Source organism: Psittacula echo (genome assembly GCF_963264785.1).
Source record: "Psittacula echo genome assembly, chromosome: Z".
NCBI lineage: Eukaryota > Metazoa > Chordata > Aves > Psittaciformes > Psittacidae > Psittacula > Psittacula echo.
Genome location: NC_137742.1, coordinates 687,226 through 702,901, shown reverse-complemented (window position 1 = coordinate 702,901; position 15,676 = coordinate 687,226). Strand labels below are relative to the sequence as shown.

The 15,676-nt window shown below is 45.7% G+C and overlaps 1 protein-coding gene across 1 annotated transcript; it reads right to left on the bottom strand.

The window, feature by feature from the left end:
* Positions 1–1,839: 1,839 nt before the first annotated feature.
* CPLX4 (complexin 4) lies at positions 1,840–15,423 on the bottom strand (the record flags this gene model as incomplete). The annotated part of the gene is made up of 3 exons (XM_080636947.1): positions 1,840–2,289; positions 12,729–12,816; positions 15,257–15,423. 3 exons carry the CDS (start codon positions 15,421–15,423, stop codon positions 2,062–2,064), a joined length of 483 nt encoding a protein of 160 aa, XP_080493073.1. The 3' UTR covers positions 1,840–2,061.
* Between the last annotated feature and the right edge of the window lie 253 nt (positions 15,424–15,676).

The window sequence follows — 15,676 nt, the reverse complement described above, 5'->3', positions numbered from 1 at the left end:
TGGGGAGGGCCCTGTTCTGCAGCTGCCCCCCAGCTCCACTCACTTCTGCCAGCCCCGGCAGGCTCTTGGAACCTCATTAATCGCTTGTTGGGTGATTTTGGTTGTACTTTCTTCTCTGACCTCTGAAACTGCGAACATGGCGGTCCCAAATGTGCTGACAAATGTAATTGGCTCCTTCAAACCTCCAGGTGCTTCCAGGAAGATTTCCAGGGTGTCCCAGGCACATTTTAATATAACGATCGAAAGCCTCAGGCTTGTTTTTTGTGAGTGAGATAATTCAGTCTGTGAAGCACCAGAACAGCATGGAGACACCTGCCAGATTTATACAGAGAGGGAAAATCCTTATACAGATCCTCACAAACCAAAGGCTGGTTGAACTGAGCTGGTGACTATTTTACCTACTTTCTGTAAAGACCTCCTGAAAGAGCCCACTTCTCTTTCCACATAGACAATTAAATTGTCTGATGACACGTGAGAGCAGGACCCCAAGAGACAGAAAGAGCATCAGAAGCCATGGGTTTAGGCAGTGTTTGAAACTGAGTTAGCATTTGCTACCCCTGATGCTTGATGAACATGCTGAACATAGGACTTCTCCACTGAAGAAATGACCTGTTGCAATGTGAGAGCCACTGGCATTCCTCTCTAAATGGACCGGGGCATCCTCTGGAAAAAGTGAGGAAGGAAAACTTGGCACCTTCTGGGTTTCTTAAGTAAGAAAGAAGTGAGCAAGAAGAAAAGGCACATGTCATAGGACTGCACTGGGGAAAATACTTGATAACAAGTTTTCAAACAAGTCTATGCAGCTTATATTTGAACAGTGATTGCTGAAAGAGCTTTTCCAAGATGATCCCTTGCACCCAAGAACCCCCCTACAAAAAGCTGTCCCATGGAAGACAGGACCAACATCTTCAGAAGAGAGGAAAAGGAAAGGGTAAAAGGACAGAAAGAAAAAGGAGGCAGGAAAAGAGAGAAAGAAAGGAGACAAACCAAACCATACTTAGTGCATTAATTCATTTAAAATGAACACTTTTACTTGATTGGGTGGAGCAAGAGAGAAAGAGACTTACAAACCTATAGGAAGGTGCTACCTGTGATCATTTGCAAACTTCATTCACAGGCTAGCTCTTGGGAGAGCATACGAAGTCCTTCATTTACTAGGCTCAGGAGTGGCGTTGTGTACAGCATCCATGTGCATGGGCTGTACACCTCTGGGGTGGGTTGTCATGCACAGTGACTACAGCCGTGCAAGCACACAGCGCAGACCGCCTGTTCTCCTGTGAGCTTGTTTTCACTGTAGCCTCTACAAGTGATTTGCTGGTACCCAAGCCCCAGAATCTGGCACAGAGCAGCCAAGCTGTGGGCATCTGCTGTCTCTTGGTGTTTGAAGCCAAGAGACATTAAAGCAGCCTGGAGAAGTCTGTGTTACTGCCTGACCACGCTTCGTGGATAGCTACCAGGTCTTGGTTCCCTGCAAGTCCCCACTCATACAGTGCCATTTTTGTCCCAAGCTGTAGAGTTAAACGCTTCACTTTTGCCTTTTGCTGTATTGAGAACAGACTTGGTCAAAACTATGTTTTAAAGAAGTTTCTGCAGAAATGCCCGCATTGGAATACTGGGTTTGTGTAAAAATGTTTGAAATGTCCATGGTTTTATTAGAAAGAGACAGATTTCTTGCTGAAAGCACTATAAAATGAGTGGCTGCCTGTATGTTATGCACCAGAAGCACATTTTTTCTCAATACACATTTAATAGCATACTGATCACCTTGAAAACATGGAAGAAGGCACATTTTTTCCCCACTGTCAGCTTTCTTGAAGCTATTTTTTTCTATGGGGAAAAATGCTCTGTTAAAAAGCGAGGCTCAGTTCTAACTTCACGCTGAGCAGTCACAGCATGTCGTCATCCTCCCCCCCCCTTTGGGGTTTTAAGTCTCTCTCTCTCTTTTCTATATTTACATTTAATGCTATAGAGCTAAGTGCATTCCTCAGCCTGCCCTCACTCTGCAGCCCAGCCCCTCTGAGACAAGGCTGAAGTCATAACCCCTGGACCTTGGTGTCTCTTCTACATCACAGAACATTTCTGCTCTGCTGCCTGTTTGATTTCAGTGAAGGTGGCCTGTGCTTTTTCTTTGATCGCATCCATGTCCATATTCTGGATGTTCTGCAGCTGTCCTAGGATAGAGTCCTTGTCCTCTTCCTCCACTTGATCTTCTGCCACCATCTTCTGAAGGTCTTCTGGCAAGCCCACGTCATCTCCAGCCATCTGTATTTGATTCTCATCCAATTCGCTCTGGTACAAAAAACAGAAAACAAGAACAGCGCATGAGAGCCTTTCTGCTGCCCCAGGATCTACCACTGAGGCTCTTCTGGTCAGTTGTTTGGGGGTTTTCTTTGTTTTAAGGAGAACAAAACCATAGGCACAGATCTTTCAGTCAAAGTTGTGAACTCAGGGGCTCAGGAGCCCCCATAAAAGTGGTAAGATTTCTCAGTTCTCTCTCTCTAAAGGGTTTCAGTAGTTGTTCACAGGTGTCAGTAGTTTCCAAAACAAAGCCCTCAGTGTCACTTGTCATTTTTGAAGGCTTTGCCATACGTGCTAACTGTGGTAACGTGCTGATACTGCAGGAAAGCCACAAGTTATTTGCATCCACCAAAGATGTGCCACAATAGACTCTCATCTGTTGTGTGATTCAGTCCATGAAGCAGGAGCTTTAGAAGAACTGTGTGGCTATCGTTTCCCTATTCATTTGTTGGTATGTGCTTTTTAGGTATCAGCACTAAACTGATGCTTTCCTGAAGAAAGATGCATTAAACTTAGGAAAGAATTACTGGAAACAAAGGTCTCCATCTTCCCCAGACTGCATCTAAACTGTATCTAGGCCTTTGGTTGGCATCCCTGAGCTGTAAAGAAGAGCAGGGGCTGCTGGCACATACTGTGCTGGTAAGTGGGGTAACAGGAGGACTTAGACAACAAAAGAGAGGATGAAGGTTGGGTGTGAGTCTGAGAAAGCAAAAGGAGACAGAAGGAATTGGATAAGCAATTAGAAGGGCTGAGCTGCAGCAAGTGCTACACACACTCGCTTCCTGCCTGCCCACTGAAACGCTCCATCAGTGGGGCTGTGTCAGTTCTTAAACAATAGTGATTTTGTTCACATTTTATGGTGGATTCTGCTGGATCTAGAGCTTAGAAGAACAGGATATTTTGACACAGTTCACACATCAAAGATAAGCATTAATGCCTCATTACATCTCCAAAATGAAGCATGACAGCAGCAAAGGCCTGATATGAATAAGCAGCAATGCTATCAGCAGGAGGTGGTTTTGAGAGTGAGCGAGGTCTTGGGTTTGCATGAATGAATGAATGCAAGAATGAATGGGAGGATGTATATGAGCAATGTCTGTGCAGTTCGGGCCCTAGCAAGACAGGCAGACTGGGATGCTTGACTGCATAGCCACTATTTACTGTGACGTGTATTTACACAGCTTCGTATTTGCAATAGCTGTACTTATTAACCTCATTTCTCCTCATATTTGTTAGGAAAATATGGAGGAGTGTATCATGATAGTTACTGCTATGCGGCTAAAACGAGTAGGAATGTCTCTTGGCTCCTTTGTGTGAGGCTTGCTGCTAGCAGATCTGTGGGAGCTAGAAACAATATCCCAATTGGCGAAAGTGTTCTTTATACAGTGCACACAAAGGCCACTTTGGCAACATGAATGGTTGTTTGGCATGTTCTTGCCCCAAAGCCCCCTGCCCTCCAGAAGCCTGAAATGTGATGCACAGCCCAGTTTGTGGTTCAAAGTGGTCTCTGACCAAACAACAGCATATTCAGATGCAGTCTAAAGTAGCACAATTCTAAGTAAAATCTAGTACAACCTAAAGCAGTACAATTCTGCCCAAATCACCTGCCTCTACCCACTTTGCATTCAGTCTGTCCTTAAACAGACCGAGTATGAGCTTCAACAGGATAGGGCTGCTCAACCACAAGCAAAGCAGTACCTAAGATGTGTATGGCCTCTTCTCTTTCTTCTAGAATTTGCCAGAACTCGTCCTGTTACTTGGATTTGAAATGGAAATGTAGGATAAAGTTTCTGATTTTACCTGTTGTGTTTTGGTTTGGTTTTTAAGTCTGGTGGAAGTAAGTTCAAGTGTGTTTTCTCACACGGAGAGAACAGAGTATTTTCCCACAGGATGTTCTCAAAGTCAGGCTAATGCTGCAAGTGCAAATACACAGTGAGTCTGCAAGCTCCAAGCTCTCACTTCTGAAAGTCAGGTCCAGCAATGTGGTGCTATAAAGGCACTGTGCCTGTTAGCTTCAGACAGCAGCTTGCCATCAGAGTGTGAGCAGGGTGTGCAGATCACGACTGTCCCAGCTGGGCATATGTGGGGACTGTGACTTGCTGAAGGCCAGAGAGGGCTGGACAGTGATAGAGGCACTACCCTGCATCAGAACACACTCAGCTTGGACTACAGAGGGCACCCAAAATAGGCAGAGCCCATGGACAAGCCAGCTGGGGCTGTGGGCTCTAACAAACCCATAAAGAAAGCCATTCTGGACCCTGCCAAACCTGCACTGGACTGGCTGGCCTCCCTCCTGATGACTCCAATCCTCATAGTCTCCAGGTCTCTGCAAGTGTTCAGCCACGCTTTTAGGATGTCTGAGAACACAGAAGCAACATCTATTCTAGTAAATTAAATATGCCTGGCACTGGTCTCTTGCCCCAGGGCCAGCTGGCCTGGGACAACCCACTGCAATGCTATTGAGCTCTCTTGCCCTACCAAACAGGGTGGTCCCCTCTAACTGCCCATTGGGAATGCCTGTCCTAACTCCAAGACCAGCCCTGGGAAGTGCCTGGGAGAGTGCCCAGGCCAAAACTGGGTCAGATGCTATTCTGACAATTCAACAGCATAGGTAATAGAGCCCTAGTGACTGCTAATATTCTTCAGCCCTGATTATGCATCTGGAGTAGTCACTCAGATCCATCTAGTTAGAGGTGCAATATAACACAGACTTCTTTATGCATACATGATACACAAGTGTAAACAGAAAACACAGTCTATAATCTAAATACAGTCTAAACCTGTCTATATGAAGGCTGATTGTAAACAGAAGAGATTAAAGTTCACAGACTAATCCACAGGAGAGCCAAATGGTTTTCAGCATCACTGTGTGATGAACCGCTTCCTTTATGTCTAACTTACCCTGTCGTAAGATTTACCTATGCCTATGTGCAAAGATCCTTTGGGTAGGTGAATCCAGACCTCATCCTGTGATTCATCACCCATAATGTGCCAGTTACATACAAAATCAGAGTTCATCCTGCCTTGACCTGCATGTGGGATTTTTGGTAAGTCGTGCAGCAGCCCCATGCTGACCGTGCCATCCAGGGGCTGCAGGTACCTCACAGGTAGGTACAAGGAGCCACAGGTTGCAACCAGCAGCCTTGTCTCTCACTCCCAAACACTCTTTTGTGCCTCCCTACACAGGGATCACAGTTTGGAGCACAGGAAGGTGTGCGGAAGCTGCTCAACACCCCAGCTGTCAGGGCCTCATAGGCATCTTCCTATGTAGGAGCAGGAGCAATCCTGTTCCCACCGCTCCTGACACTCACAGTGATTCCATTTTTCCACAGCGGATCCACAGCTGTTTCACTCTGGTCTAAAAACCATTTAGATCAGCAAAAGAATTCAGCACTTACTGCAGCTCAGCCCTTCTAATTGCTTATCCAGTTCCTTCTCCCACCTCCTTTTGCTTTCTCAGGCTCACACCCAACCTCCATCCTCTCTTTTGTTGTCTAAGTCCTCCAGTTACCCCACTTACCAGCCCATTATATGCCAACAGCTCCTGCTCTTCTTCAAGCTTAGCAAATGCTTGTTTTCAGATGCTTATCTAAAGCCTGTATGCTCCATGAAGAGCTTCCCCTGAGCCAAGTTTCTGTTTCTGCCTGGTCAATGTGCATCCCCCGCAGCACAGCTAGAGCTTATGCAAGGGCTGCATACGAGGAAAAAACTCTTTAATTCTGGAATGGTGCTATTCATTAAATCAAGCCTTGACAATATTCCCATCATAACACAATAGACCAAGAGATTACACGACTACATGCCCCTTTCACGGCGAGAACTTTCCTTTTTAATGTCTACAGCAGCACTTGTTATTGAAAAGACACCTGATTGCATCCGAATACTCTTTCTCTCTAAATATCCGTGAATGAGAAACATCCTGCTGTTCAGTAACAGAATCTCACAGAGCAGTGCCCACACAAGTGCTTTGACTAGGGAAGGGATCCACCTGCATGGAGCAGATGACACAGTCCCTTCCTGAGGTGCTAGAAATTCATACATCACAACACAAGCCCCAGCACTTGGGCAGAACACCAGCACTGATGTGGCAATACTCTGACAGGGAGCAGTGGCAGCTGAGGTGATGTGGTGGATACATATGCAGACCAGTGATGTGAAAGGGGTGGTGGGGCCCGTGGTCAATATGCATGCCATGAGGCTGCCATACTGCAGATGAGGTCCTTGAACAGGCCTGTGGTCAGAGGTTCCTTTCCAGGCATCATCAACTCACATCCCTGTGTTTAGACCTTGCAGAAGGTAATTGATTACTGGATCTCAGTTCAGGAAACAAAAATGTTTAAGAGAGTTTGATGTGGGGTTTTTTTTAAATTATAATACTTATCTATGCATTTATTTTTTTTAAGTGTTTTGCATAGAGGTGAAGTATTGAATACTCTGGAGATGAAAAAGTTGTCCACAGATCAAACATCTCATGGCTAAAAACATCTTTCTGATGACAAACCTAAGTTGACAATTCTGTTAATAGGATTAGGTTCATTAAGGGACTGCTTTCTCTTATAAATCTGACCCAGAGACCACAGAGCGTTAGCTTTTGCACTGAAAAAGGGGCCCTGCTTAGTCTTGAATTTCATGCTTTCATTTACAATGTGTGCTAGTGATTGATACTGGTAATATTCAGGGTTTCTATCCCCTACTAAGCTACCTGAAATGACTTTCATTTTTCAATATGAAATTAATGCATTATCACACATCTGAGAGCATTTTGCTGCCAGAATGTATCAGAGTTGAATATTTATCAGGGACGTACAGCATGCACATCATAATTCCATTTTCTTCCTCGTATAACATATGTTTTCACAAGGGCTGATGAAAAGAAAGCAGACCTTCACTCAAGAAGTGCTATAGAGGTAGACACAAATGCCAAAAAGCATATCCTGCAAAATTTACTTGCAACCACTGCACATCAGCAAAGCTGAGTAGATGCTTAATATCTTCTTTGCTGGCTGAGAGCTCCTGTCCTACCTCGGAGGCAAGCCTTCTATTGTTGTTCCTGCAATCTGGCCCCCAAAGTGCACTGTGTATACCAAAGTCAAGATCCTGTGGAGATGGGGCAGACCACCACAGCATGTTCTTGGGTGCAGTGAGGTGGCAGTGTGCTCGTTGGAGGTCACCAAGGGAGATTGCAGAGACCTAAACCCCACCTCAGAACTGAAGGGAGCACTACAGATGGGAGACTTTCAAAATCAGAGACTCCCAAGCTCCCCCGACTTGGAGTTGAGAGCTAGGCACCAAGTTGTCCTGAAGCCTTTGAAACTCTGCTGTTCAGGAGCTGGCTCAGCACACGCCTCCTAAAGGAAAACAAAGCCTAATGATATTTTACTACTCAGCTGCTAATGAAAATGCTGGTGTTTAGAGGTTTAGGCCTGCAATCCAATCAACCACTTCAAATCTGGTACTTTTTTTTTCATAATTAATCTTTCTGTAATTAAACTCACCCTCAGGATACACTTTCCTCTTTCTTGTCACTATGCTGAGCACCCATGGCCTAGAATAAATGGTATAGTGCAACTGATGAATACAGACAAGCGTTAGCATATAATCTGCCCTTGCTCCTTCTACCCCTATGTGTGAAGGGCACTTAGGGACAGGACAAGGGGGGATGGCTTTAAGATGTAAGAGGGGAGATTGAGATGAGTTCTTAGGCTTAGGTTCTTCCCTGTGAGGGTGCTGAGGCGCTGGCACAGGGTGCCCAGAGAAGCTGTGGCTGCCCCATCCCTGGCAGTGTTCAAGGCCAGGTTGGACACAGGGGCTTGGAGCAAGCTGCTCCAGTGGAAGGTGTCCCTTCATTTTTTAAGACGACAAACTGTGCCTTCAGCTAATTTTAAAGTCAAATGTCCTGGCAGAGCATGTTGATCTGAAATGAGTTGTTGCAGAGAAGTGTGGTCACTTCAAATTTGCTTAGGAAAGCTTTGTTCAACACTGATGTGTGCAGAGGGTGAGCAGAGGCAGCTTAACTGACTATGGAGAGCCCTCAGCATTTTCTTCACTTCCTCCCCCTCCCCGTACCAGTTTCAAATCATTCTGGCATCCTTTTTAAAACAGCGCTTCTTGCAGTCAGCTCGCAAGGGTTTGGTTGCAAAAAGCCACGTTTGCAAAGTTAGAGAAAAGACATTTTTCATCCCGGATTATAAGGCCTGCCCGAATGGTTGAATCCAGGTGGTACAACTTTATCTGAGTCCCAAGGTTGAGTCACTTCTCATGCAAATTGTAACTGGCCTCGAGGGTTTCAGCAAATGAGGAGGAGTGGTGCAATTTGATGAACTGGCACTAGAGGGCCTTTGGCGGCTCAGGGTTAGAAACAGCATCAAACACACTGCAAAAAAGACCTAATTTGTAATTCATATTGACAGCATCTGATCACTCTCTGAGCACAGGTGACTTTATCAGTTTCTAACTGCTTGACTACGGGGTCCCTCCTTTCTGGAAAAACCCAGGCTGCACAGATCAGACCATCGGAGTCCTGCCTGCAAAGGGAACAGCAACTGGAGGACTCCAGGTATCAGCTTTTATTTGATAAATAACGCATTTGCTCAACTAATAAATTTTCAGCAAGTCCCTAAAGTCATAGTTGACATAACTGTAAGATAAAGACATCTTAATGAAGCTGGAAAAAGAAATCTCTTTAGAAATGTTTTATAAGCAATGAAGGAGTGAAGAAGCAATGAAGGACAGGCCAGTCAGGCGAGGTGGCGGAGTTGCTCTTTACGTCAGAGAGCAACTACAATGTCCTGACTACTGTCCTGGCACAGATGAGGAGCAGGTTGAGAGTCTGTGGGTGAGAATTAAGGGGCAGGCTGGCAGGGGCGATACTGTTGTGGGTGTCTGTTACAGGCCACCAGATCAGGGTGAGGAAGTTGAGGCCTACAGGCAGCTGAGAGCGGCCTCACAGTCACAGGCCCTGGTCGTCGTGGGGGATTTTAACTTCCCTGATGTTTGCTGGAAAGACTACTCAGCCTGCCAGCCACAGTCCAGGAGGTTCCTCCAGTGCATTGATGATAACTTTCTGATGCAAATGGTGGAGGAACCGACTAGGAGAGGAGCACAGCTGGATCTCATCCTCACTAAAAAGGAGGGTCTATCTGAAGCAGTAAAGGTTGAGGGCTGCCTCGGTTGTGGCGACAAGAAATGGTGGAGTTTAGGATCTCGTGCAACAGGAACAGAATAGCAAGCAGAATTGCAGCCTTGGACTTCAGCAGGGCAAACTTTGGCCTTTTCAAACAATTGCTGGGGGAAAATCCATGGGCAAGGCTGCTCAAAGGTAAAGGGGCTCAAGATAGTTGGCTAGCATTCAAGGACTGCTTCTACCAAGCTCAAGATCAGAGCATCCCGACACATAGGAAGTCAAGGAAGGGAGCCAGGAGACCTGCGTGGTTAGACAAGGAACAGCTGGGTAAGCTCAAATGGAAGAGGAGAGTTTACAGCTCATGGAAGGAGGGGCTGGCCACTTGGGAAGAATATAAGACTGTTGCCAGAGGATGTAGGAAGGCAGCTAGGAAACCTAAGGCCTCCTTAGAATTAAACCTGGTGAGAGGGGTCAAGGACAGCAGAAAGAGCTTTTTCAAATACATGGCTGATAAAACTAACACCAGAGGCAAGGTAGGCCCACTGGTGAACGGGATGGGTGCCCTGGTGACAGAAGATACGGAGATGGCAGAGTTGCTGAATGCCTTCTTTGTCTCTGTCTACTCTGCTGGAGGCAGTCCTGAGGAGCCCTGTACCCCTGAGGCCCCAGAGGAAGTCGGGAAATTGGAGGAGTTTGCCTTAGTTGATGAGGACTGGGTTAGGGAGCAATTGAGCAATCTGGACATCCATAAATCCATGGGTCCAGATGGGATGCACCCCCGGGTACTGAGAGAGCTGGCTGAAGTCATTGCTGGACCACTCTCCATCATCTTTACCAAGTCTTGGGAAACGGGAGAGGTGCCTGAGGACTGGAGGAAAGCAAATGTCACTCCAGTCTTCAAAAAGGGCAAGAAGGAGGACCCGGGTAACTATAGACCGGTCAGCCTCACCTCCATCCCTGGGAAAGTGATGGAACACCTTATCCTTGGTGCCATCTCAAGGCATATCAAGGATAAGAGGGTTATGAGGTGCAGTCAACATGGCTTTACCAAGGGGAAGTCATGCTTGACCAACCTCATAGCTTTTTATGAAGACATAACAAGGTGGTTGGAGATATTCAAGGCCCGGCTGGACAAGTTCCTGTGTGATGTACTCTAGGTTACCCTGCTCTTGCAGGGGGTTGGAATAGATGATCTTTTGAGGTCCCTTCCAACCCTTGGGATTCTGTGATTCTGTGATTCTGTGGTTGGATTATGGCAGAGCAGTGGATGTGGTCTACCTTGACTTCAGCAAAGCACTTGACACAGTCTCCCACAGCATCCTCACAGCTAAACTGAGGAAGTGTGGACTGGATGGTTGGGTGGTGAGGGGGACTGCGAACTGGCTGAAGGACAGAAGCCAGAGAGTTGTGGTCAATGGGGCGGAGTCCAGTTGGAGGCCTGTATCTAGTGGAGTGCCTCAAGGGTCAGTACTGGGACCAGTATTATTTAATATATTCATCAATGATTTAGATGAGGGAATTGAGTGTACTGTCAGCAAGTTTGCTGATGACACTAAGCTGGGAGGAGTGGCTGACACGCCAGAAGGCTGTGCTGCCATCCAGAGGGACCTGGACAGGCTGGAGAGTTGGGCTGTGAAAAATGGGATGAAATATAACAAGGGGAAGTGTAGAGTGTTACATCTGGGTAGGAACAACCCCAGGTTCCAGTACAGGTTGGGGAACGACCTGTTAGAGAGCAGTGTAGGGGAGAGGGACCTGGGGGTCCTGGTGGACAGCAGGATGACCATGAGCCAGCACTGTGGCCTTGTGGCCAGGAAGGCCAATGGCATCCTGGGGTGTATTAGAAGGGGGGTGGTTAGTAGGTCAAGAGAGGTCCTCCTTCCCCTCTACTCTGCCCTGGTGAGACCGCATCTGGAATATTGTGTCCAGTTCTGGGCCCCTCAGTTCAAGAAGGACAGGGACCTGCTGGAGAGAGTCCAACGCAGGGCAACTAAGATGATTAAGGGAGTGGAGCATCTCCCTTATGAGGAAAGGCTGAGGGAGCTGGGTCTCTTTAGTTTGGAAAAGAGGAGACTGAGGGGTGACCTCATTCATGTTTATAAATATATAAAGGGTGAGTGTCACGAGGATGGAGCCAGGCTCTTCTCAGTGGCAAACAATGATAGGACAAGGGGTAATGGGTACAAACTGGAACACAAGAGGTTCCACTTAAACTTGAGAAGAAACTTCTTCTCAGTGAGGGTGACGGAACACTGGAACAGGCTGCCCAGGGGGGTTGTGGAGTCTCCTTCTCTGGAGACATTCAAAACCTGCCTGGACACCTTCCTGTGTAACCTCATCTAGGTATTCCTGCTCTGGCAGGGGGATTGGACTAGATGATCTTTTGAGGTCCCTTCCAATTCCTAATATTCTGTGATTCTGTGAGTGACCAGGCTAAAAGCAGTTCAGTGGCATATAAACCACCACCATTCTCAGATTAGTTATTCCTGGGAGAACTCACATGACCCTTTAACAATCTATGAGTAAGGAGCCTATGCAGCCCTGAGCCTCCAAAGACTTAGCAGAAATAAGCTTTTTTCACTGCCTGCACACAGACTGAAGCTCAGGGATGGATGCAACCCAGGTTTTAGAAGAGGGAAGGCTCTCTGTGGTATCCCAGGCTATGGGAATACATGGTCTACCTATCTGTGTCAGAGTGGAAGGAAGCACCTCTTAAACTTTCCCCCTTTCCCAGTAAATCTATGAAGTCAACAACAGCAACTGCAGAACCTGTGTCATGGTGCAAATAGTGCAGTGTAACACAGCATATGGGGCTAAACCTAAGAAACATAAGAGATCAGAACACGAAATCAATAACTGTTATGTACATACTAGAATAATTTGGAAAGTCCATGAAACAAAGATCCTGCTCCCCTCTCAGAAGGGTCTGAACACAACCTCTGGAACTACATAGATCTCTGAGAAAGATGTATAACTCTGCTTAAGACAGCATGGATTCTAACAAAGACAACCCTCCAACCTGCAGTTCCTTGCTTTCCAGGAAACTTTAGTGCCTTCTGGTTCATTCATTTCATCGATGTAGGCCTCTGTGGTCCCTTTCTGTTAGATTTACCTACTGAGCAGAGAAAAACAGGTCTAAAAGAAGCAATCACCAGGGAAAACCATGGCTCTGGCCTCCTCCATTTCTGTACTGAACTGCAGTGGGGATCCCACTAGTGAAGGCAGTTTGTCATTTCCAGAACTGTGTTGGCAGTTTGTTTCCAAAGCTGGCCACTGAACTAGGTGAGGTCAGGAACTACAGGCTTACCTTTGGGAGTCTGTACTTTTCTCTCAGGTGAACCCGCAGACAGGCTCGCTCTGCTTTTTTCTGTGCAAATGCTGCATCTCTTTCCATCCTGGAAGTCAGAAAAAATGTTTCAAGATGCCAATAAAATAGTCTTTTACAATGAACCAGTTCCTTGGCTGCATAAAGCTACACGGAGGAGTTATTTCCAAAGTTATGGATCTTGTCCAAAGGCACAGAAGGAGTAATTATTGATATCAATAAAGTGATGCTAAGGGGCCAGAATTCCCACCCTCCTGCTTGTTCTCAAAACAGTTCCCTTGAGTTCTGTGAAGCAGAAAAGATAAACCAATTGGGAAGGATAAACTGCTCGTCTGGAATTTCTATCTGTACTAGCTGTTACTGCTCACTGTAACAATGAACAACTCCGAAAAGCAGAACAGGGAAGCTATGCTTATTCCTTGCTTATTCCACTGGGGCACTTACAGAGACATAGCTGCCTGCCAATACTCCTGTTCTACCAATGGGACATTCTCAGTATACCATCACACACACAATAGCAGAACAGTCTTTCTAGGTCAGACCAAAAGTTTATCTATCCTAGAGTCCCATTTCCACAGGAGACAGTAATGGAAACAAAGTATTTAAGAGGCTAAGAATCAAAACTGCCCAGCTTCCAAAGTTCAGTGGTGTAGTGTACTGGAGCTGGAAGTTGTCTCTCCATCATTGTTTTTAATAGCCTGGGATGGCCTCTGTCATCTATGACTTTTCCTGGTCTTTTCTGCATCCATTTATTGTTTCAGAACAATAACTGGACACCATCTTAAACTTCTTTCAGCCACTCATTGATAGGAAGATTGTTTTGAGCCTCTCTGGCATATTTTCCCTCTATTTCTCAACCTGCCTCTTCTGTTGCCCCCTCCTCCAGAGGAGCCATCAGCAGCCATAATCAGTACTGGGATATGTCCCACAGGGCAGTGTGTGTGCAGTATTACTGCACATCCCTTCAGGTGTCCTTTGAGGCTGAGGGGCAGGAGGGGGTTTTGTGCTCAGGTAGACTGGAGCTTTTCACTTGTCCTGGTGTCATGGGAGGACCTGGCAAAACTCACTCAGCCAATCTCCCACAATGCCTGGCCTAATCTTAAGCCTTTTTGTTGTAGAGGATCTAATCACTCCCTGCAACATGAAGCATTGTAGGAACAGGAAGTGGGTGTAAGAGTATTGTGTGACAGCCTGTGATGTACAGCACAAACTGGTGGTCACCTCGTGCTTAAACTCCTGTGATGCTGGAAGCAAATTCTATGGGACAGTGCTGGAGACTGCCAGCACCAGCCGCCCATTTGTTTCTGCACAGGACCTTTTCATGAGACACAGCAATCTGTGCTTTTGTGTGCACAGATTTTGTCCTCTTTGAAAGTACTTCATATGTTCCTACCATAGTTCCAAACTGTGCTTTCCGAAGTACTGCACCGATTCCTCAGTACAGGTCAGTGTGTAACACACATGCCACACTTGAAAGCCTTACAAAAGTAATCCTTTTTCCAAGCATTTTCCCTATCTCGGGAACACTGTTTTGATTCTCAGTTTCAATCAAGCATCTTCCTGCTGCCAGGCGGCTCTTTCCCTTTTAAATATCCCTTGACAAAAGGCACAGCAAAACATTCTGTATTCTATTCCAAAGCAAATGGTACTATTCAGGGGTTTATGACTGAAAGGGCTGCTGCTAAATACAGACCTGGATACCTCAATGCCGTCAGTCATTAACCTTTCACCTATAATCATCTTACACGAAGGATTTACACAACCATTATGTAATTGACCATTACAGGAACAGATGCATTTGAGATTTAAAAGTCAAGCGTTTTATTTATAATTATGTATGATTTGAACTCCTACCCGTCAAGTCCTCTATTTTACTTCTGGTTTGATATTTAAACACAGCAAGCGGTAAAAATTGTAGTTACAGTGAAAAGATTGAGATTCATCAGTTGAAAAGTTCTGATTTTGTAGTTTGTAAAAGAAAAACCAAACTGAAAAATGCAACTACAAAAAAAAAAAAATCATCTCAAAGCTTTTATCTAGACAAATATCAGCCATTTAAAGTAGTGCTGACTGCTTGTTCCACGTCTGCCATAACAGATGCGGACAAGTAAGACTGAGTATTGAAAGTGTATCCACACTGAGTTCTAGGTGAACAAATCATACATATCTTACAGTTAACTCCTGCATAGCAGCTTGTACCTATGGATAAATGACAGGTAAAGTAACATCAACTAGGAAGGAATCCAGCCTATCAAGGTGTGGAGATAGGAGGAAAGCGTAGGAGAGAGCTGGGGGGGGGGACAGGGGACACGGGCGGACAGATGGCATGCATAGTATTTTATCATTTCCAGTTGGTGAGCTTTTATTTTGGAAAGTCTCTTTAGCAAAGGTTCATCTGCTTTAAGAAAAGGGAAGAGCGCTGAATGTTTGGCTTTTTCTTGGGTTATTTTTATCTGCACAAAGTTACCAACAATCAGCCCCACACTGATAACAAGGGAACAGGTACTCACTTCTCCTCAACCATTTGCTTTTGATATTCCTCATACTCCTCTCTGGTCATTCCTGCAGCTGCTGCTGGATCAGAAGGAGTGCTTTCTTCTTTGCTTTCTTCCCCTCCACCTCCAAGTCCCAAATTCTTTACCTGGTTGCTCAGCATACTTTTCATTAGAAAAGCCATCTTCAAGGAAAAAGAAGCTATAAGCAACCAACTAAAACAAACCCAAACCAAACCGAACACGTTCTCAAAACCAGCAACTATAAGCAAGAGAGTTTCTACAGCCCCATCAGCTCTTCAAGGGCACAATGCTAGTGAAACGTGAATGCCAAAACCAGTTTGTCAGCCATAATCTGGATTAAAGAGTGAACTCCTTAATATCTAGAGGCAGATGGTTCAGATTACTCCAAAAAAATCATTAGATGCAGCTACCTAC